Source organism: Acipenser ruthenus, chromosome 4 (assembly GCF_902713425.1).
Source record: "Acipenser ruthenus chromosome 4, fAciRut3.2 maternal haplotype, whole genome shotgun sequence".
NCBI lineage: Eukaryota > Metazoa > Chordata > Actinopteri > Acipenseriformes > Acipenseridae > Acipenser > Acipenser ruthenus.
In genome coordinates this window covers 33,528,523-33,550,190 of record NC_081192.1, presented here as the reverse complement: position 1 = coordinate 33,550,190, position 21,668 = coordinate 33,528,523, and the positions used below count along the sequence as shown (strand labels likewise).

Sequence of the window (21,668 nt, the reverse complement as noted above, 5' to 3'; positions counted from 1 at the left end):
AATGCACACAGGGGCGGGGCACTTTGCCACAGGTTTATATTAAGATATCTATTTCTAGCTAACATGTTTGTAATCTTTGTCTTGTGACCTGACTGTAGCGGTATGAATTACATTTCTACTTATGAATGAGGGAAACTTCTAGACAAATATTTTGATTATTTTTAATCCTGGCAGATAGTAAAGGCTGGAGCTTTAACAAAGCTAACCAAGTCTTTTGTTTGATAATCTTCCCACTATTTGAAACAGGTAATGCTTCCTTCTTTATTCCTGTGACAGGTAGCCCTGTCGCTGGTTCGTGGAGTGTGTGTGTGTGTGTGTGTGTGTGTCTTTGAGAAATCAGCTGTGACACGAAGCAGGAGACGAGTTGCTAAGCGACCAGTGGAGCCCTGGGCTTGGGAGCCAAAGAGGGAGGAGTTGCCGTCCTGAGTGCCAGAGAGGGAGGAGCCACCGTCCCAACAACCAGAGTTACAGGAGACACCATTTGTAGTAGCAGTGGAGCTAACGTGCCGATCTCAGCAGCCCCTGCACATAATGCTGAGAGGAGCATCGTAAGCAAGGCATATTACCATGTGGCATTCTTACGTGTTGTTCCTACACTGAAGCAGGCAGATGAGAGCCGGAATGGAGGCACGGAGACACAGAAGTGCAGTGGAACACGACAGCACGGCGCTAAGTATTTATTAACACATAAAACAAAAAAAAGCAATGGTAGCACACAGAGGACGGTAAAATAGAACACAATACAACAAACTATAAATCAAAGGTGCCGTCAAAACGGCAGGCCTTGCAGCAGCCCCGATCACAGTGTTTGCTATGTTTTTATACTGACACTCCGCTGAGACACGCCCACCTGCCTGCTGGAACAGCTGATTGCTTTCAGCAGCGGCTCCACACAGACAGGAAATTGTCCCCGGCAGAGCGCCACAGCAGTTAAACAATTAATTAAATCAATCTATTTACAACAGTTAACCCAAACATATAAAAAACTACATATTTCCCATGTGCAGGGCTTCCGCCCTGCCACATACCGCCAGCAACCCTACCAGCTATATCACCCTGTTACATATGGTGGTAGTGGTGGGATTCACTGGTCCTGCTGACTTAAGGCAAGTTAGGCACAGAGCAGTTGGCTGCCAGAACACACAGGCAGAACCAGCTGATGATCAGCAGTCACCGAAGACGCTTCTGAGGGAGGAACTGGAGACGTGGACGAGGCGTGTGGAGAAGCAAGAGCTGTCGTCCTCAGCCAGAGGAGTGGCTGCCATCCTGAAAGCAGTGGGCTTTCCCTGTGCTGAAGTGATTGGGAGGCTGGAGGGTGAGCTCAAAAAGCATCTGCGCCACTGCTCAGGGCTACTGCAATGCCATTGACACACAGGCGGGCGCTGAGTGAGAGCTTTTTTTCATCAAGGAGGAAAACATCCACGCTGCAGGAACTAATACTACAGAACCCTTCAACTGCAAGATGGTGCCTGTGAAGGTGATTGCCCAGCCAGGACCATTGGAACAGCCCAGAGTCAGTGGGAGGCCGGGACTTAGGGGGCAACTGAACAGAAGTAGATCAGTTTTGGGGATGTTGATCCCAGTACAGTATAGAGAGGGTCACGTACAGTAGCAGATTCCTGGAGCGGACGTTCCTGTTAGTGAAACTAGCGCTCGCCATTTTGTGCGGCAAACTTTTATTTTTAGCTTTGTTTTGTTTTGTTTCTTTATTAAATGTGACACTATGGCTACCATTGCTGGTACCCTAGTGTCAGCACTTTGTTGTAATTAAATCTGCACGCCTGTGCGGCGTATCAACACCAATGCCCTGTGTCTGTCTTAGTATTTTCCAGTGACTACCCACACATGTAACACATCACCCTGTTACACTTGGTGTCAGGAAGTGGGATCTGCTGGGTCCTGCTGAGGCAAGGCAAGACCACCAGCCTGAGAGAGACATGGAGGTAGCCGAGAGATGGCTTTAGGACCCCAGCACCCTCGAGTGAACGGAGGGGAGAAAACACCAGGGGACCAGGCACCGTGAGATGCTGCAGGACTTTGTCCAGTTGTCGTCTGAGGTCCAGCTGAAGTACCCTGCCCTAGAGGGGGCCTTGAACATGATGGAAGAGGTGGTCGGCCGGATCAACCAAGGGCGTTGGGAGGTGGAGCAGTCCCGGTTGGCCCGGGCTGGGGCACCCATGTGCTGTATTTGCTTGGAGTACGGGCACGTGGAGGCCAACTGCTCAGTGGAAAGAGGTCCAGAGTGAGGCAGAAGAGCTGCTGTTCCAGGAGGAAGAGCCACTGCTGTGCCCAGAGCCACCACAGCTGCCGATATTCCTGGGGGAGGTTCCCCTGATGGAGGAGCGGGGGCCCCAACCCCAAAAAAAGCGCTGCTGAGGGAGACAGAAAGGAGGGGCTGTCGTCCCGAGTCAGAGAAGGAGGGGCTGCCTGCCCAAAGGCCAAAGAAAGAGAAGCTGCCTGCCTGGGAGCCAAAAAGGGAGGAGTTGCCATCCTGCGTGCTGGAGAGGGAGGAGGTGCCATCCTGCGTTCCGGAGAGGGAGAAGCCACCGTCCCAACAGCCAGAGCGACAGGAGCCGCCATTTGTAGGAACAGTGGGGCTACCGTGCCATTCTCAGCAGCCCCTGCACATGATGCTGAGGGGAACGCGGCAGAAGCCAGGCATGCTACCACCAGTGCCCCTACCAGCTATATCGCCCTGTTACATATGGTGGTGATTCTGGCTTTAGGTTCGTGAGATCGGAGGACGCTCACACGCCCTCAGAATGTCTGTGCTGTGGACATTCCAAATTGGGTGAAAAAAATAAAAAAAAATAATAATTGGTCACTCTAAATTTTTTTAAAGAAAAAATATATATATATTGTAGCGTTTCAGGGGAACAAACAAGAGGCAGACGACCGCAGCAAGACCTCATTCAGATGTTTATTCATTCAACGTCAGGACACCACAACACAGCCCCGAGCTGCTCGCAGGCAGCTCCTAAATAGAGATCCCCCGAGCCCTATTGGCTCACACACAAACAAGGGCACATTTGCATACACACTGACCAATCGCTCAGACCCTTGGTCCTGCGCAAGCAGCTGACCGGCGGAACCGAACACAAATCACAGTGCAGCAAACACAGACCCCATCTACATACAGCTGCACTGTGCACGTGACACCCCAGGCAGCGAGCGAGCACTGCCTAGACACAAAACGCACTTCACTCACAGATTCATGCAGGGTGACACACAAACAGCGGGAAAGACAGAACAGCACACGCACACACATACACACACTTAGCACAGATCGCTACAGTGTATTAAAAAAAAAAACATATTGCTGGAAAATCAAGCAACTGCTGGTAAGCTGGTGACCAGCTAAGAGCAGGTACACAGCAAACATATTCAATAAGGAGAGTGCACAACAAACAGCTGACTTTAAAACTTTACATTTTGAATCGTCTTATTTTTTCTTTCTGAAACAGCATGACCTGCTGAAAACCATCAAACCACCAGCACTGACCAGCATACACCAGTGCTGGTCAATGCTAGAATTTTCCTCTAGGAGATTAAAAGGGAAAGAATTGCAAAAAAGTATTTTAAATAATAAGATATTAAGGCATGAGTCAATATTTTTTGCAGGAAACGGTTTGCAGCATGTACTGTACGTGGTGAAAGACACATTTAGTCATCCCACAGTAACAGTCGCTATATTGCACAATCATACCCATCACTCATTGTGTTGCTGTTATTGCTGGATTTCTGTGATAAGATATAAAACATCAAGGCTGTTTCATCGGATGATGCTAGAGAGCAACACACACACTTCTAATTGACAGCCACATGGCAAGTGAAATTACTAATGTACTGTAAAGTGTTGTATGTCACAAGTGCTTGACTAAGTCCTTTGATGTGAAAGGAAGTACATTATGGATTTACCCAATATTCGAACACACCTGAAACCTTGGAAACCCTACGTATACCCATGAAAGAAGTTTGCAGTTCTTACATGCTTGAACAGGGAACAAGTGATATCGCTAATGTATAGTGCAGTACATTACAAATTATTGAGTGAGACTTTCTGTGTCAATGGGAAATACAGCACTTTTCTGGATTGACACATTATTATAAAACAGACTAATTGTGAGAGGCGTAAAATCAGATTTGGGGGAGGCACTTTGTGGTGTAGTACTTTGACCCAAACAGTTCCTCATTTATTTAACTTGAACCAAGATATACACAACGCAAGATTGTTACATTTGCAGGTGATACCAAAAGTACTGCATATTGAGTGTAAAAAGTTAGAAGCACAAAATGAACGGGAAGGAAATAGGGAACAAATACTTTGAAAACAATTAGGGGTTATAGTGCACTCATGTTTAAAAGTATCTCACCAATGTGGTGAGGCAAGTCAAAAGGCTAATAGAATGTTAGTTACATTGCCAAACGTGGAATATTAGTATAGAGAAGTTATGCTAGGACAATATAATGCCTTACAGAATACTGTGTCCTGTTTTGGTCACCTCACTACAAAAAGTACATCATTAGACTGAAGAAGGTAAAGACATCTAGGCTGATCCCATGACTTAATGACATGAGCTATTAGGACAGATTAAAATAATACTCTCTCTTCAGCCTAGAAAGAGCTTGCAAAAGAGGGAAAGAGGGGACTTAATTGAAGTCTATACAACTCTAAATGGTGTAGATGTTAAACCAATTCACTACTTCATATTTAGCACAGAGAGTAGAAACTCTGGAAGCTGAGTAAAAGTAAAACCATTTTTTTATGAACTTATTTTTTGAATGTACCTGTTTTGTTTTTTTCAGTTTAACCAGCTCCTCAATCGGCATCAAAACTCTTGAACCAGAGCAACTAGCTAACAACCTGCAAATCACCATATCTGACCAGAATACACCAATTGTAATCAGTGTGTCCTTTACAGTAAGCTGGGCATTAAACAAGATGTGAGTTTAAATATCCACCCATGAAACGCGTTAGTAGAAAATGTCATACATTTGTACCCGGTCCCTAACGAAAGCTGTCCTTTTAAAGTTACCGCTGTGTATGGTCTCTTTTGTGATTGGCGAAACTCTACGAAGAAAGAGGCTTGCAGAGTACAGAGTCCCTAGTGTTGCTGGAGAGTTCACTCATCTTGTCTGCAAGCTCCAGCCAAAACGTGACTACAAACCTTTTATTTATTTTGTTACCTTTAAATCCCTTTCCTAAACAAGATGTAACTTCCAGCGACGCACGAACATATTTGAGATCGCTCTTGTGTTGTTTTTTTAATAAGCAGCGAGAGTGGATGGCGTCTTTTTTTTTTTTGCTACAAAGGGAAGAATATATTGTTGTGAATTATTATGATATGAGTGTGTTATGCCGAAGTGATTTTTTTGTTTGATTGTTTTTTTTTTCTCGTCGTGTATCTCTAATGTGGGATTTACTTCCAAAACAAGCCGAGTCTCTGCTCTGAAGGCGAAGAAAGAGGGATTCGAATATTTCTACTCCTTCGACAAACCGAGGATTTAAAATCTTAGGTGTCTTTTTTTAAACAAAAAAACAAAAAACAAAATTCATGTGGCGATTTTTCCTTTTAGCAAACGCAATTTGGATAGCAGAATGAGCAAGGGAAGACCCAAGAGAAATATTATTCAAAAGAAATACGTAAGTGTGTCTTTACTAATACTATTTATTTTGTAAAGTGGAATACTAATGATAATGCTGGAAGATGATGACCTTTTTTTAACAAGTTTGTACGTTTGAATAGCTCGCTTAATGGTAAAGCATTTTAAAACTTAAGTTTCATCCCCCAGCAGTAATTGATAATATAATTCCGATGTGCTATCGGTGTAGATGTATTGCCCCTTGTTGCTTACTCTTGTTGTGGTTAAGCATTCTGATACGTAACTGCTATGTGTTCGTTGAAATGGACACTACCGGTATTTTGATAACATCGATCCTCTCTACATTCACGTCAGATCTAATTTATTTTGATCGCTTGCTGATCTGCCATTATCATATAGTGTGTTGAATTGGTTTACATGCACTTTATTAATCAGGACGGGGACATTATTATTATTATTATTATTATTATTATTATTATTACTTTTTTTGTTGTCTTTTGAAATGGCTTTGTTTGCCCTGGCTTAAATTAACACTGAATGAAAATATGTTTAGCCTACTGCTACTAGACACAGCCATGTAGCTACAAGCTTTTGCTGGCTTCCACTTCCACTAATTTGTCTGTAAACTTTATCATATTGTCGCCGATTTCCCGTGATGTATTAATGGGTTATAACGGACTGTTAGCTGGAAAGTATATTTTGGTAGGTTTTCCGTGGAGGACGTTTGCAGAAGCAAGGCCACTCACCCGATGAGGCTGAGGCTGAGGCTGAGGCTGGGGGGGGGCGGTTGTTTGATCTTCTTTTCTTGCAGAGAGGAAAGGGGGCCTTGCATGCAGCATTTCTGTGGCTATTGCTACATTTCACTCTGCTGTCTGTAGAGATGTTTAGGTCTCAGTGTGCATACATTTGCCGTTATAAACAGGTTATTGCTGAATGCCTTGGTGCAAGTTGTTTTTGCTTGTGTGTGACCTATACATCCCTGTGCTTGCACCTGGGTGCCCGGGTACTTGAGTGACATTCTTGCAAATTTTCGAACCACAGAGGGATTTGAGTGATCTTTTTTACAAGGGCAGTATTATTCGTATCACACACACACTGGCAACTTACAGGTAAAATGAATCGCAGCAGGGGGTAACTCGCAATGGGTTGTTTAGGAACGAAGAAGGCAGATTCCAGTCGCATTGCGGAGGTTCGTGGGGTATGGGTAGAGAAGCAACCATTTTAAATGTTAGATTTGCTTTTAGAAAAGTCATTCTTCTTTTCACTTGTGTTGCAAACATTGTGTTGGATCTCGCAATGAAATTGGCTTCTGCGGGCTTATACTCGTTAACATTTCTGAAAGACCTTATTTAGCATTTTAACCCTTTGCTGGCTACTGAAATACCAGCATAAGAAACGCTGATTGGGTTGGGGGGCAGTGGGGTTTTTACCGTGCTTAGTCATTTTCTTAACATGCAAAGCTGGGTCGTTTTCAATAGTTTCTTGAGTTTTTTAATTGCATATTTTGCTTTAAAGCCTTGCCAGCACATGACATAATTATATGACATTATGTTAGACAAAGTCGCAATAGGTTTTTGTATTGCAACTGATGTTACGTGGATTTGTTTCTGAGTGGCTGTTAAAATCCCTTTCACTGTACAGCGCTGGCACAGCAGGAGAAGCAGCAAGTCTCCTTGGTTCCTTTTTTGTCTATCCCTTTGCAGCTGGCTGAGCAAAATTCTTAAAGCAACAGGTCCATTTAAACAATGGTGACGCTTCAAGGAGAGGCCACCTTATAATTTTCATGACGTCACCAAAGTAGGTGTGAGTCAGAAGTTTCCTTACCCACATGTCATGCCGTGTCGGTTCTTCAGAATTTGGCTTAATAACTGCGACGTGTACCATTGGATCCCTGGCAACTCGGAAGGACAGCCAATGCTTATTGAGAAATGTGTTTCTAGCAAAATTAGTGGCAGCTTAACATTTTTTAAATGTTCGATTTTGTTTTCACATTTGTCTTGAATTAATCTGCAAATCATGTAACTGAATGAAATTCCTGTTCATAGAAGCTATTTATTACTATTTGATAGTAGGCATTGTGTTTTGTATATTTGGTTTAAACTGGGCGGGGAAACTCGAGCTTAAACAGGTATTGTGAGTCAGAGGTAATGTTTATTACCTTAAATACTATCTGCAGCTAATTAATCTATTTCTGCATGAAGTTCCTATAGAATTTTATTCACAGCCAAGGAATTGATTGGTGTAAACTGCCTCCTGCTTACTGTAATTGTGAGCTTAAGTGGGATGGTGTGCAGTAAGTGAAACCCCCACCTGTAAATATCCATGTGTATCCTAGATATTGGACAGCCAGGGCCCAAGTTGATCTAGTTTTAGCTAGATCATTCTGCTCAGTAACTGGCATATTTTGTTATAAACCTGAGTTAATTACCAATCTACTGTCTCTACATTGCTTTTTTATGTTGTTTCAAATGACCAACAATGAAATTAGAACAGCTTTCACTCGGTGAATTAAGGTACTCAGCCAAGCAATTTATTCCCTGAAGTTTATATATTTTTTTTAATTCTATGTAAATTTCACGAGGTTCAGCAGTTTCCAAGTGGTGCCTGGTGTAATGTGCTATTGCTGCTTTACATACTGGAATTTTCAACCTACCCCAGCTGCCTTACATGTGCCCTCCTCATTTGAGAAACCTTGAACAAAACATTGAAGTTTTGAGAAATGGGGAAACTGTCGCAGAGCTAGCATTCAAGTAATGACTGCAGCCACTTCAGTTGAAGGCACTCATGATTATCACTTATTTTATCCATTGGGGTTTCTGAATCAATCAGTCAACCTTTCTGCTGTTGTGGCAAGCCACACCACTCTCTGTGGTAACACACATATTCACTTTTGTTTTGTTTTTATTAGAAACTTTGTTTCTGATCACTGCTAAAGTCTGTTGTCGTGTTTTTTGTATTATTATTTCTTGTCACCCTTTGGGTGTTTCCTGTTACACATGCTGGCCAATGCCCATATTGATATACAGTCACTAACTCATAGAAAGCACCTGTAAAATCTCTTTATACAATCCCTGTTCTTCCCCTTATGATGTGCAGTATATGGACGTTTTTGACAGCTATAATAATCTCATACAATACATGGAACACTACAACAGAATAGTAACTTCAGGCCTCCAGACAAACTTTTTGCCTTTGGAGCTGATGGCTCCTAGGCTAAATCCAATTGCTGAGTGTCACTTCAGGAGCAAGTTGGTTGCAATCATATTCAACTGCTTAAAAAACAACAACTTGCTAAGACACAAGTGATTCTAAAACAGTAAGTTAATGTCTGTGCTCGCTTCATTCTGCTGAATGGTTAATCTATGCAGCTGATGACTGCAATAAACTCAGAATGTTTGTTTTTAAATATTTTGCCAGTGTTGTGTAGTGAATTGGTGACTGCACCTTTTAATTGTGTACAGCTGTAATATGGGAAATAGTATGCTGCAGCTCCTGTGCTCAGTGTTGAAGTCCTGATCTGTTATGATTACTTTACCATATTTTTCAGTAAAAACAAGTTTAAACTGCAGCAAATTCATTCTATTTAAGATATTAAATACACCATAACAAGCATATTTTCATTAGCACAATATGAGAGCTACATTTAGTGAATGGCATTTTTTTTTCTATTGCGATCAAGTACGTTGCAGTTCATTAAATTTAATTCTCTAAATGTTTCAGTACACATCCTAGTTACAGTCCCAAGTATTCCTATGTGTTCTGCTTTCACCTTTCTTAATGGTCAGTTTGAGAAATATACTTGGTTTTCCATGCAACTGCTGACCATGCTTTAGTACAAAACTCACGCTACATTACTGTTTTTCATTATGGTAACATCTTCAATTAGCGTGCCTGCTTTTGCTGAAGAGATTATCAGCTCATCATCTAACAAGGGAATCTGCTGCACAATTAAATCTTCCTTAAACTCCTCATGGTAAGCAATGCATCTGAATCTGTTGTGTCTGGGATAGTTGCTGCTAAAAAAATGCAACAAACGAAAAAATTTTGTGTTTGTGTTGACTCAACTTTTATTTAGGCACCCTACAATTTGACTGGCGAAAAACAGGAGTTCACAAATAACTTTTCAGCTTGATGCAGTAACCTTTTCACTTCCTTTTTTTGTGTAATTATTGACCTTTTTGCTGAGTTTTCAGCTTTTTATTTTCTGTATTTAGTTTTCAGGGCATTTTGTTAATGGCATGTGTGCAGCACACAAACCATAAGTTTATTTAACAGATTGAGTAAACCCTGGCGCATTTAGAGTAACTCAGACAAAATAAGAACACATTTTCAGTTAAATAATCCCGAGTGGGTGTATCCATTTGTGCGTTATGATAAGCTTTTTGAAACGTGCCCTTCAAGTGACCTTTTTGATTAATAAAATTCCAAGAATTTCAAAATACACTGCCTGAATTCTATGTTACAAATTAAATAGAATATCTACAGGTGTGGAAGTTTAGCAAAACAGAGCTTTTTTGTTTAGTATTCCCATTATTTACAATATTTTCTTTAGACGCAAATGCTATTTTAGCATGATCATTTTTTTAAGCATCTCTCCTCAGAAATCGTAAACAAAACATCCCCATGAAATATGGCTGCACAATGTTTCTTACTCTGCAGTAATGTTTTCCACGGTGGTCACATGGAAACTGACCCCTTAGCAATCAGATGGGCCTGCACTAAACACTCATGAAAAGAGGTTTGTAAAGTGCATTAAATACAGCGATGGTCATGGGTGTTTATGGGGCTTTACCATTCCAAGTTAAACAAATGAAGAAACAACTACTTGGATTGGTGTGAATTGCTGTTCTCCACAGAGTCGAAGAAAAGCAGCAATCATCACAAATCCAAGCAGATGTTTCTTCACTTTGAATGGTAAATTACCTCAATCAACACTAATCGGTTTGTGCAGTACAAATCCTCTACTTCTATACAGTGAATCAAACAAACAAGGAGTTTCTGTAAGTCGCTGTATAAACATTACAAGCAGAGTAGGACAGAAACAATGTTAATTTAGTCAGTCATTTAGGATTTTTGTCTTAAGTCATTGGTGTAGGTCAACATGAGACCAAAATATGCAGTGTTCAATGCACAAGCCAGACATGTGGTTGCTAAGCCCTGTTGAACACATTAATTATTTTGTAATAGTGATCAGTTTACATATAATTTTACAGTTTCTGAAACATTCCTTATCAGTATGCCCTTTTAATTTGAACATTTTCAGAAAGCTTTTGTTTCTGGCTTCACTCTTGCATTAGCCCATGCATTGTGGCTTCAGTGCCTTTTATTTCAATATCTTATTTAATTAGATTTAATAATACATGGACATTTAAAATACATAACCATGAGAAATCAAGCAAATTCTTACCCACCTATATATAATCTGTTCATTATATATTTTCATATTGTGATTAAAAGCTTTTTGCCGAGTTTTGGGGACTTTCAGTAGCACTAAACGAATCCCTTTCTTTGTAATTCTACCCTGGTAATTATCACCTCTTACTAATTGGGAAAACTAAACATTTCAGTTTGGAAGTAGACTGTTAACAAATCTTTGTTTGAAACTTAGGTAGGGATTTTGACCAGAAGGAACTGATGGTTGAATTCCACGTTTAAGCTTCTGGTACTTCTGTACAATCTTAGCACTAGGAAACTACAGTGTCTACGCACATTAACTTTTCCAGGTAGCCTTCCAAGATGTTGCATGAATGGTCCTAACATCTAAAGGATCTCTGTAGTATTTTCATTTCTTGACCGAATATTGTTTAGGGTCATTTTAAAAATATATGGATACTTATGCACTGGTTCTATCTGTCACACTAATAGCCCACAGTACATGATCAACATGGTGCCTTCAAATTGTTGACTTAGAAACCAGAGAAGACACAATCATTATCCTTCCAGAGTACACTTCAATTTGAATGTTCAGTCTATTTGTAACAAAATTGCTTTCTTCCCAACACCCTTTTTACACACTCCAGGATGAAAACATTTTGAAACTCTTAGACGTCTTTAGGTTTATGTTCGTTTTTAATATTTGTCATTCACATCTCTGCATGTACAGTACTGAAATTCTGCTTCCTTTCTACCATGTTGTAATCCGTAATGTGGCTTTTAGTCAAATGTCAAAATCAACCCACTTGTAAAGTAGGCTTTAAATACTTGTTATGGCTATTGCCTCTGGCAATTAAGATTGACAGTGGTCTGTGTCTGATGCTACAGGGTTAAGCGGGGTTGTGAAAATATGCTTTAGAATTCAAGAACAACTTTGAATTGATACTGTAGCAATTGGAAAGTCAAAGTTGGAAGTACTAAAAAAGCTTTATGGATTTTAAGCGATAAATTATTCATGGGGGGGGGGGGGGGGGCGAACAACTCTATTCAGTTTAAAAAATAATTAAATAAATAAATTATTAGGAAGTTTTTTTTTTCCCCTCTCCATTATAAATCTGACTTAAACTAATCAATAGACTAACAAACTCCCAGATCACTGCATTTTTACACTGCCCAGCTGTTGGAGACTCTTGCTTCCAGTGGGATCTTGTTTGTATCTCATTTCCAGCTGACTGAGTCTGAGGCACGATGAGGTTGAGTGACATGCCCCCGGGGGTCACTCAGTGAATCTATAGCTGCGCTGCAATTTGATCCCAGGATCTCTATTCCTGAGGCTCCCAGACCTTGGTCCTAACTACCAGGCATGACTGCCTCCATTTATGTTGTGTAATAGCACAGCAAGAGGCGCCTCTTCATTCTGTTGCTAAGAGGTAAAGGGTTGAACTGAACCAAGCAAAGGTGGGTTAAAAAGCCAAGGAAAAGGGTATCATTGGAGCCTCTACTTAGACTGGAGCTCTTGACTTACTAGTGTAACCTCTCCTTTAATTAGCATAAGACATTTATACAGCATATGCACAGCTTGACTATTTCCCTTGGAAAAAACATCACAAGCATCAGGGATGCAATTGGTAAAATTCACAAAAGAACCAAAACCACTCCCGAGCAATGGGGTTAAAGCAAAGCAAAAAAAAGCACACTACAGGACCATGTTTTTTATTTAAAGCACTATCTCTTTAGCACGAGCAAAGGAGCCAGTGTGTGGAGTGGCTTGTAATTCATGGGTTTACTGATGGTACAGTTTAGCTATTTAAAAAAAAAAAAAAAAAAAAAAAAAAAAAGGCCCCAAAAGCTGAATGCTGTGTAAGTTTAAGTCATGTAAGCTTAAATTAAGATCAGGCCAGGGGGAATCTGTCTGTTCCAGAGCTTTACAAATTTAATTTAACAGGATGTGACGATAAGGTTAAAGTTAACGTGGATAATATTGCTGTTTTGTGCAGAACGGGGTCCTATTTAGACCCAGCTGGGGTTCAGCCTTAATTCATTGCTCTATGGTGGGATAACCACAGCTGCTGTGGGGCCTTTACAAATGCAAAGAAGCTGTCAGTGTTTGTTTCATCAGACACAACTGATGAGGCCAAGTTGAAAAATCCATTGCACTGCGTGGTGTACAAAAAAAGAAAAAAACAGAATGCATGCTATCCTCAAAAGCCAGGCTAGTTCTGCAGGTTTCAAATGTGTCCAAGGGAAATAGCTACTTTTGTGTCATTTTGCTTCATTTAACCTAATGTTTTAGAGCAAGCAATTTTTAAATGCCTGTTTGACAAGTGGGATGCAGTCCTTTATACAGAGGGTTGGGAGCATAAAATGGGAGGGATCTGGTAGGCTCTGAAGTGAATCCAGAGTAAGGGTTTAGTGAACAATTCTGTGGCATGTAAAAAAAACGTAAAACTGCTAGTAAACTACTACTTCCTGAAGTACTTTACAATACAGTAAATCTATACTTGAACATGTGACTCATTTCCTTCATTTACTGTACACTTCTAATTATTCATGCTTTGTACTGTGGTGAGTTTCCTTTTATAGATGTCTAGGTATATTGATTGTGCATGTTACTTTTAATGACCATATTGGTAAATTGGTTTTAAAGATGGACCCTAATGTCAGTATTTTTTGGGGAACAGGAGGGTTTTTTCTCCCTATCTAGCAGGTTAAAGTTAGTGCCTGCTACTATTTCTTTTTTTGTAGATTTTATGTTGATTTATATTTGCTAGTTTGCTTGTCAGCAGTCTATATTGTATACTTCTTGTGGTAGATTTGTTCTAGAGTGTTGATCCTACAGAGTAACCTTACATACCTGCTTTTCTATCTACAGTATAAAGCAGACTCTAGCTTTACTTGCCAAGCCTGTTGGCTACATCATATTGCAAGGATCCAAGTACACTTTTTGAAACCTTTCCTTGGTTGACTCGGGAAAAACTTTGAACCTTATATAACCTGAACGTTTTGATTAGTTTGTTGCTGGGAATTAGGCTATATGTTGACCTTTTAATCCGATAACAAAGTGCTTCAGAGGCAACCGTTTTTGCCACTTCCTGTAGCAGTAGAGCACATGTTAACTCTTATTAATGAATAAAATCCTCTTCAGCCTTGTTTTTTTTTTTAAATTTTATTTTTGAAATGCACCAACATCTTTGCACTATACAATGCTTATTATTTTAGGCACAAAGGGACTCTTGCATCCAATTATGTGTTTCATTTATCCCGAATAGTTAAGTACCACAATGTTGAAGGCTGCTTTAAGAGATGTATAAAGGCATTGAAGTGTGCTGCGATGACGTTGAAGCCTTCAGAGCCAGTGAATGGGAATGAAGACTGAAATGGTTCGATTGGCACAGTAAGAACCCAGGAACAGGAGTGAGAATATGACGCTGACACACAGACCGTCTTCTAAAGTCCAGCTGTATGTTATTGTTGCTGCGTGTTTCTGGTTTAAAAAAAAAAAAAAAAAAAAAAAAACAACTCTAAAATATGTCCTTCAGAACAGCCTGTAAAAGCAGTATTTTTATTTATTTATTTATTTATTTATTAAACATCCTGTCTGTCCTGCCAGCTCTAGCTGTTGGCATTCTTTTCTGTTGTTGATGGGGAGTTGCAGTCATAGGGAGTCTACCTTTTATCTGTGCCAAGTGTTTTCAGCATGTAGCATAAAAGTATATCCCAGTACTCTCCTGCCATTTAACATTCTCAGAAAGGTTGGGAACAAGATGAAGGACTATGGTGTTACAATACAGTGGCACAGTCCTGAAACAAGTCTGTTGTGACCCACTCAATGGAAGTGACAGTAGGCCCTAATGGGTTAAATTTGTAAAATTCAAGTATCTTTGTTTTTGGACATCAATCCTAGAAGTTTCTTGTGGCGTATTTAATTGGCTTGCTGAGATACTGTAGTGGGCAAAAAAAAGGCCCTGTTTTACTAAACATTTTAAAACTAATAAATAAACAATTGCCATAATGAACATTAACATAATATGTTGCTTAAAACATAATGCATTATATTCATAATAAAGTTGATTTCTTACCTATAAACAACAGTAACATGTTTTAAAGTTTGGGACTCGCTGTCTGTAGCATGGTGTTTACGTTCTCGTCGACAAAACAACTTTTAACCCATCCTTTTCTCATACCCATACAGTACTATAGTATAATTTTATTAGCAAAACTGTATTTATCTTGCGTACCGATATTTAAATTGTGGGAAACCTCAGTGCTTCCAGAAATGTACCTGAAAGCGATCCTTCACATATTCAAATCAATTTATACAAAGTCTCCCAGCTTTCTTGAGAAGATCTGCATTTCCCTTGTTTTCTTTTGTATTTTTTATGCTCTCATTAGAATGCAACCTAGTAGATTCAGCATCCATCAGTTCTGGCAGATTCTGCTGTACTTGCTGAAGCGGTTTTCTCCCACTGCTAATTTAAAAAAATAAATAAATATAGCCCCCGTAGCTAACAATTTCATCCCCGAGGGCTACAGTGAAACACTGTCTTTTAAATTGGGACTTTATTGAAGAGCGTGTGTATACGTGAGTTGTTGTAGGTAGTAATTCATAGTTATTTAATCATTCACGGGCTGTAACCCCCAACTCCGCAAACAAGATAACATTTTTATAAATAGCAACACATGTAATGAACAATAAAATAAACCTTTTATTTGTGTCATCAGTGTCAATTTCAGGCGGAGCTTCATGGTCGGCAAGACGACACAGCTGAGAGAATCTTTCCTCTGTCATCCCGTGTGGTGCTGTCAGTGTCAGTTTCTCAGCAGACAGTAATCACTTATTAACTAGGTGATCGATCTATAGGAGTGTTTACTAAGGTGCCTTTGTTTTAAAATAAATAAATAATAATCTAAATTTTATAACAGTTTTATTTTTTGGGAAAATAAAATGAAAGCCTAATATTTTTAGGGACCCGAGCTGTTGTTGATTCCAACTCAGGAACTAGTAAGTTTCAAAAGCTGCTTGTTCTTCAGACTAGTACCACAATTTTGTTAGTTTCTGACCCTGTTGATGGTTTATTTACTTGCATATCTGTTTAGACTTTTTTTTAATAATTTTTTTTTTTTTTTTTAGAATGCCCAATACGGATGTGTATCCCGGTCTTCTCCCAAATTCTTAAATGTATGTCTGTGACCTCACCTCACGCATCTACCTAAGAACTGAAGATGGATGCGTGTCTGGTCCTGCCCTGAGACAATTACTTATGCAAGATGTTAGGGGTCGCTGTTGCGCGCTGAGACGAACTAACACCAGTCGATATTTTGTCTTGTCTCTCCCTAACTCCTGGAGGTACAAAAGCAAATGCAGCTCTCGATGTGGGCCCCCAGTCAATACTGGCAACTTCCCACAACCAGCATTTGAACCTGAAGCTTCTGATCTCATGACTTGCCCTTCACTGAATTGGACAAGCCACTTGTTATTGCCATTTTAAGATGAATACACCTTAATCTTTAGAATTAACCTTGCAGATGCCTTCTGATAGCCCAATGAGGAGCCCTTAAACCAATCCTTGCTGCTGTTGTAGTGTAGTGGCAACCAGCTGTTATTTTGAACAGGGTAATTAGTTGCTTTTAGGGAATGATTTAGAGAAGTGTAATGGCACAAGTAGACTGTAGCATACTATACAACAGTGTTTTGTGTTTTATTTTTGTAGAACATGATATAGTGTGGGAAGACTATTGATTTTCAGCTTAATCTCCTGGCCAGTCGTATATTGAAAGAGCGTTTGTGCACCTCCACAGTAACACAACGTTACTCATTCAGCTGACACCGTAGGCCCGGATTATGATGGTCGGTGGTTAAGTGGGTGTGAATAGACGTCATCCTTTTGCGAGACACTGAATGAAAGGTGAGTCAAAGTGCATGTGCTGTTTCATTCATAACAGCTGAGTTACAGGATTTTGTTTTGGGGACGTTTTGATGTAATGTCTCGTTCCCACCTACTTTTGAGGAGCCAAACTCGCAAACAAAGTCTGTCCTATTTCCTCCTGCCTTTTTATAGGAGGCTGTGTGGTCCAGTGGTTAAAGAAAAGGGCTCTTAACCAGGAGGTCCCCGGTTCAAATCCCGGCTTAGCCACTGACTCATTGTGTGACCCTGAGCAAGTCACTTAACCTCCTTGTGCTCCGTCTTTCGGTGAGACGTAATTGTAAGTGACTCTGCAGCTGATGCATAGTTCACACACCCTAGTCTCTAAGTCGCCTTGGATAAAGGCGTCTGCTAAATAAACAAATAATAATAAACAAATAATAATAAGTCAGGGAATCAACTTCTAATACAGACCACATTATTTGTTCACTATTGCAGTTTGGCATTATTTTCCAACACATTTCTACTGTAGGTGGAATAGTTGTTCGCTATAATGGGGTATGATAGCATAGATGAGTTTCTGGTCTTTCCTGCATATAAGGTCCGTTAATTTAAGAAAAAATGTACTTCAATGATATGAAACAAATGTATTTGCACTACTTTTCCACAGACTGATTGGCAGCATCGACAACTTGTCCATACTCAGACACACATGTCCGTAGCAAGTGTTATCCGAGTCCGTGGCAGTGAATATGTCTAACACGCACGCATGTAATTGTGTATAAATTCCGTTTTGTTTGTCTGTGGACAATATGTGGTGTTTTTTTTTTTTTTTCTCAGATTCAGTAATCTGAAGTGACCATGAATAAAAAAAAAAAAAAAAAAAAGCATTTAAATGCAGTGCCCTATGAATCAGAGTGTGTAGAAAGTTCTATTTTTAGTTTTGATGATGAGAGTATGGCTGTCATCAGGGGGTCTAGCCATTCAGTAACCATAGCAACTGCTTCAGCTGCTAAAAGGAGTGCCTGAGAGATAAAGCAGGCAGGACTGACATGGGGGAAGAGGCAAGAAAAAAACACATATTAAATATATTTTCCTGGCTAAAATGAAGGATAGTTATGGTGACACTGTCCAAGTTGACTAGAAATGGATATTATCTGTCATTTTTATGGCTGAAATCCCATGCTGCTTTCTACGTGTTGATTTGTAGCCTCTTTCTAGGCTACATGAAAAAGGTTGTCTTGTTCCCATAAAACAAATGGACATTGAAGACCCCACTTATGTCGATTTTATTAATGTCAAATTTATTACAACTACTAGTACTCTTTAATGGTCAGAGTGGTACTATACATCAGAAAGAAGCACCTCTAGCAAGTAATACGCAGGTAGTATTTTATACAGTTTTAGAAAACTTGGATTGTGTCATATTGTAGGAGCAAGGAAAAGACCTGATGAAAGGGATGAAACATAAGGGACCAGTTGAGTGGAGAAAATCTGAATTCATCATTTCAAATGCAATGTTGATTGTGAAACCATTGTGTGTATCTGAAAAGCTGACATTTAAGTCAACAGACAGTTAAGGATAGTGAGTTCTGAAAGTTAAATATTTGGGGCAGGTTAAACCAGGGCAGGTTTTGTTACATGACTTGCCAATTCAAAGTTTATTTTCTAAACTCTCATCCCTAGTTCCTGAGTTAATAAAATAATAAAAAAAGTAATAAAAAAATACTGATTTGCGCAAGTAATGCACAAGATACAGTAAGTGAACATTGTTTGGTGCAGAGTCATTCCTTTCTCATGGATTATGATGTTCCCACATGACTTCCCAATGGCTAAAGGGTAGGGTCAAGCCATGAAGAGTCTGTGGCTTAATCCCCATCTCTTGCCAGAAACTGGATGGAACAATGTAATACTGTATTTGGCCAGACAATGATTGCTTTTTTCTCTTAAATTGAAGGTCTATATGTACCAGGAACCATTCAGTAACCATTATTGCCACAAAAGGCTTCAATCCAGGCCATCATACATGTTGGTTCTACTGTGACTGTATTTGACTTACAGTGCAGGTCAACCTCCTTGCCTTAAGAAGTGTGTATGAAACGCTCACGTTTTGAACAATAATTTATATTCATTTTCCAATTTTCTCCCAATTTTTGGATTGTCCAATTATTATTCAACCTGGCTCCCCGCTGCAACCCCTGTACTAACTCGTGTCCTCTGAAATGAGTGCAGTCAGCCATCTGCTTTTTTTTCACTCTGCAAGCTCGCCATGCAGCCATATCCACAACTTGCAGCGTCAGACGACCACACAATTCTGAATTGCCTTCAGGCACTCGGCCAGCCACAGGGGTTGCTGGTATGCCGTGAGCCAAGGACTCCCCAGCCGACCTAACCCCTACCCTGCCCAGGCAGCGCTTGGCCAATTGTGCGCCGTCCCCTGGGAACTCCCATCCATGGTCGGCAGTGGTATAGCTTGGATTCGAACCGGTGATCTCCAAGCTGTAGGACGCATCCTGCACTCCGGGCGGAGTGCTTTTACCGGATGCGGCACTCGGGAGCCCCCTACCTAATTTTGAACTTTGGTTCACTATTGAAACACACTGGGCTCAAATGTCTGGTTATACAGTGGCTGCATTGTGTGGTTCCACAACTGTTTGTTGGAATGGACCCATTACATTTCAATCCAGCAAATGCTGAATGTTTTAAAAAAAAAAATTAAACATGTTCATGGCCTTCCAGGGTAATCTGGTTGCTAAGTAACCAATTTTACAGTACAAAACAGATGGAATGTTGTCTGCCTGCCTTCCATATCTGTTTATTTGTATTGCTAGTTTCTTTGTAATTGTATTAAAGATGATGGAGATTTTGCTATAACCATTTCCTACTTCCTTTTTAAAAAAAAAAAAAAAAAGTTTTCACAGGGAGAAAATGTGAGAGGTTGCTGTATCAGATCTAGAAAAAGGTTGTAACCCATGTGAACTAAAGCAGTGGGAGCTGGAGATAAACATCAGTAGAAAAAGCAAACTATGGACTGGATTTTAGAGCTGACTTTTTGATGGTTTTGTCTAGGGCTTCTTCCTTGGAGTGCTTGGAGGTACAGAGAGCAGCTGACTGTTTTAAAGTGGGCTGTCAAGCAATTAAAAAAAAAAAAAATAATAATAATCTTGGTTAATCTCGGTTTTAATCGCATATTAATTGACACAATTACTACATGCATCTAACTTTAAATTTGTTTTGTTTTATTACTGATGCTATTAACTGTAAATTAGTTTTAAAATGTGTTTATTTATGTATTTGAGACTGTACGCGGTACCCCGTTCAAATTCGCCATCTTTGTCAAATTATTTATTTTAGGCACTGGCACAAATGCTAAAGCAAAACCATTAAAAATGTATTAACAGGATGTAAGCTTTTTGATTGTCACATTGTTGTGTGGTACTAGTAGATAATTGGTACACATAGTTAGTTATACAAAAAAAGATTATTCACGTAAACGTTTTGAAAACTGTAAATAACTTGTTGAAAGTCTTGAGAACAAGCAGGCAATCCTAAGTAGACAAACAATAAATACAAATCAAACAGCAGGATTGGCCTTTTCAATTTTTAATCACTGGAAACGATTTTCTGTATTTGCTCAAATTGGTACAACCATTTTCTACCAAAAAACTGTTAAAACAAACACTGTTTTCCTTTGTGCTCCGATTCCAAGGCTACAGGAAGTAGAGCAGAAGCACAAATGTAAATCTAATTAAATATTATGTCTGCGTTTGTGCCTCTGCTGTACTTACAGTAGGCCTGGAATTGTTAACCATGTTGCTACAGGTCTCTTAAACTAACCTTTGTATGTAGGCGTTGGAAACAAATTCAGTTCTTTCTAGGGCTTTAGTATTTCCACAGGAAAACCCAGTCCTCATCTTTCTTAAGAGAAATATCTCATTTATTTCTTCCAGTGGAAATACTTTATCAGAAGTCATTCATGGTTGGAGAGAATCCTTCATGATGTAACTCGGTGACATCCCTTTGAACAGCAGTAAAGACTGCTATTTTCCTGTGTGATATGTTTATGCTCTAGTCATGCTGATACAGGCTTGCTGATCTGGGCTTTTCCCTCACAGTCACATTCTTCTAATCACAGTCATGTACTCACCACAGTACTTTACTACGATGACGTGGAGTATCAAGTTGAGGGGCGGTGGAATAAATTCATTTGTCGTTTGTTGAAGGGAAGATGGCCCTTAATCTAAACTAAGTTTCTCATATGATCGGGTTACACCTATAGGAAGAATCCCAACGTCCCCTGCGATAACTAGATAGATTTATTTATTTATGTTTTTTTTTTTTTCTCCCATAGCAGCACTGAGGAATGGGAATTAAAACACAGATTGATACTGCAATTAAACAATACTTTGAGTGGACCCTACCTTTTTATTGCTAAATGACAGCATATACAGCAAAGTGTATTGTGTAAAAGAATGCTTCCCAGTTAACTTTGACAACAAACTTCAAAGATCTCAAGATGTGATTTGCGAGTTGTTGTACTTGAAGAGTTACTGTACCTCCTACATTATGTAACTGGTGATGCTGTGTTTTTGTTCAAGCAATATCAGATTTTACTTTATTTTTCAGAACTTTCCGGTCACCTCACACAACTGTTGAGCCTCACATTCCTCAACTGTAGTGCCTGCTTCACAGGAAGTCACCTGTACATAGTTGATCAAAGCTTCAATTTAGGTGTTGTCCCTTCATAATATAACTTAATTTAGTTACATTGTACCGCCTGTGTTTAGTACCTTTTTGTATTTTTAAAACTTGCAGCTGTGCCAGTAC

At 39.8% G+C, this 21,668-nt stretch overlaps 1 protein-coding gene across 1 annotated transcript in view; it reads left to right on the top strand.

Annotated features, from left to right (window-relative positions):
- Positions 1-5,051: 5,051 nt before the first annotated feature.
- LOC117400229 (protein Jumonji-like) overlaps positions 5,052-21,668 on the top strand; it is a 163,177-nt gene continuing 146,560 nt past the window's right edge. The window contains exon 1 of the mRNA XM_033999844.3: positions 5,052-5,644. Within this exon, the coding sequence (XP_033855735.1) occupies positions 5,600-5,644 (45 nt within the window). The 5' untranslated portion in view covers positions 5,052-5,599. The remainder of the gene's footprint in view (positions 5,645-21,668) is intronic.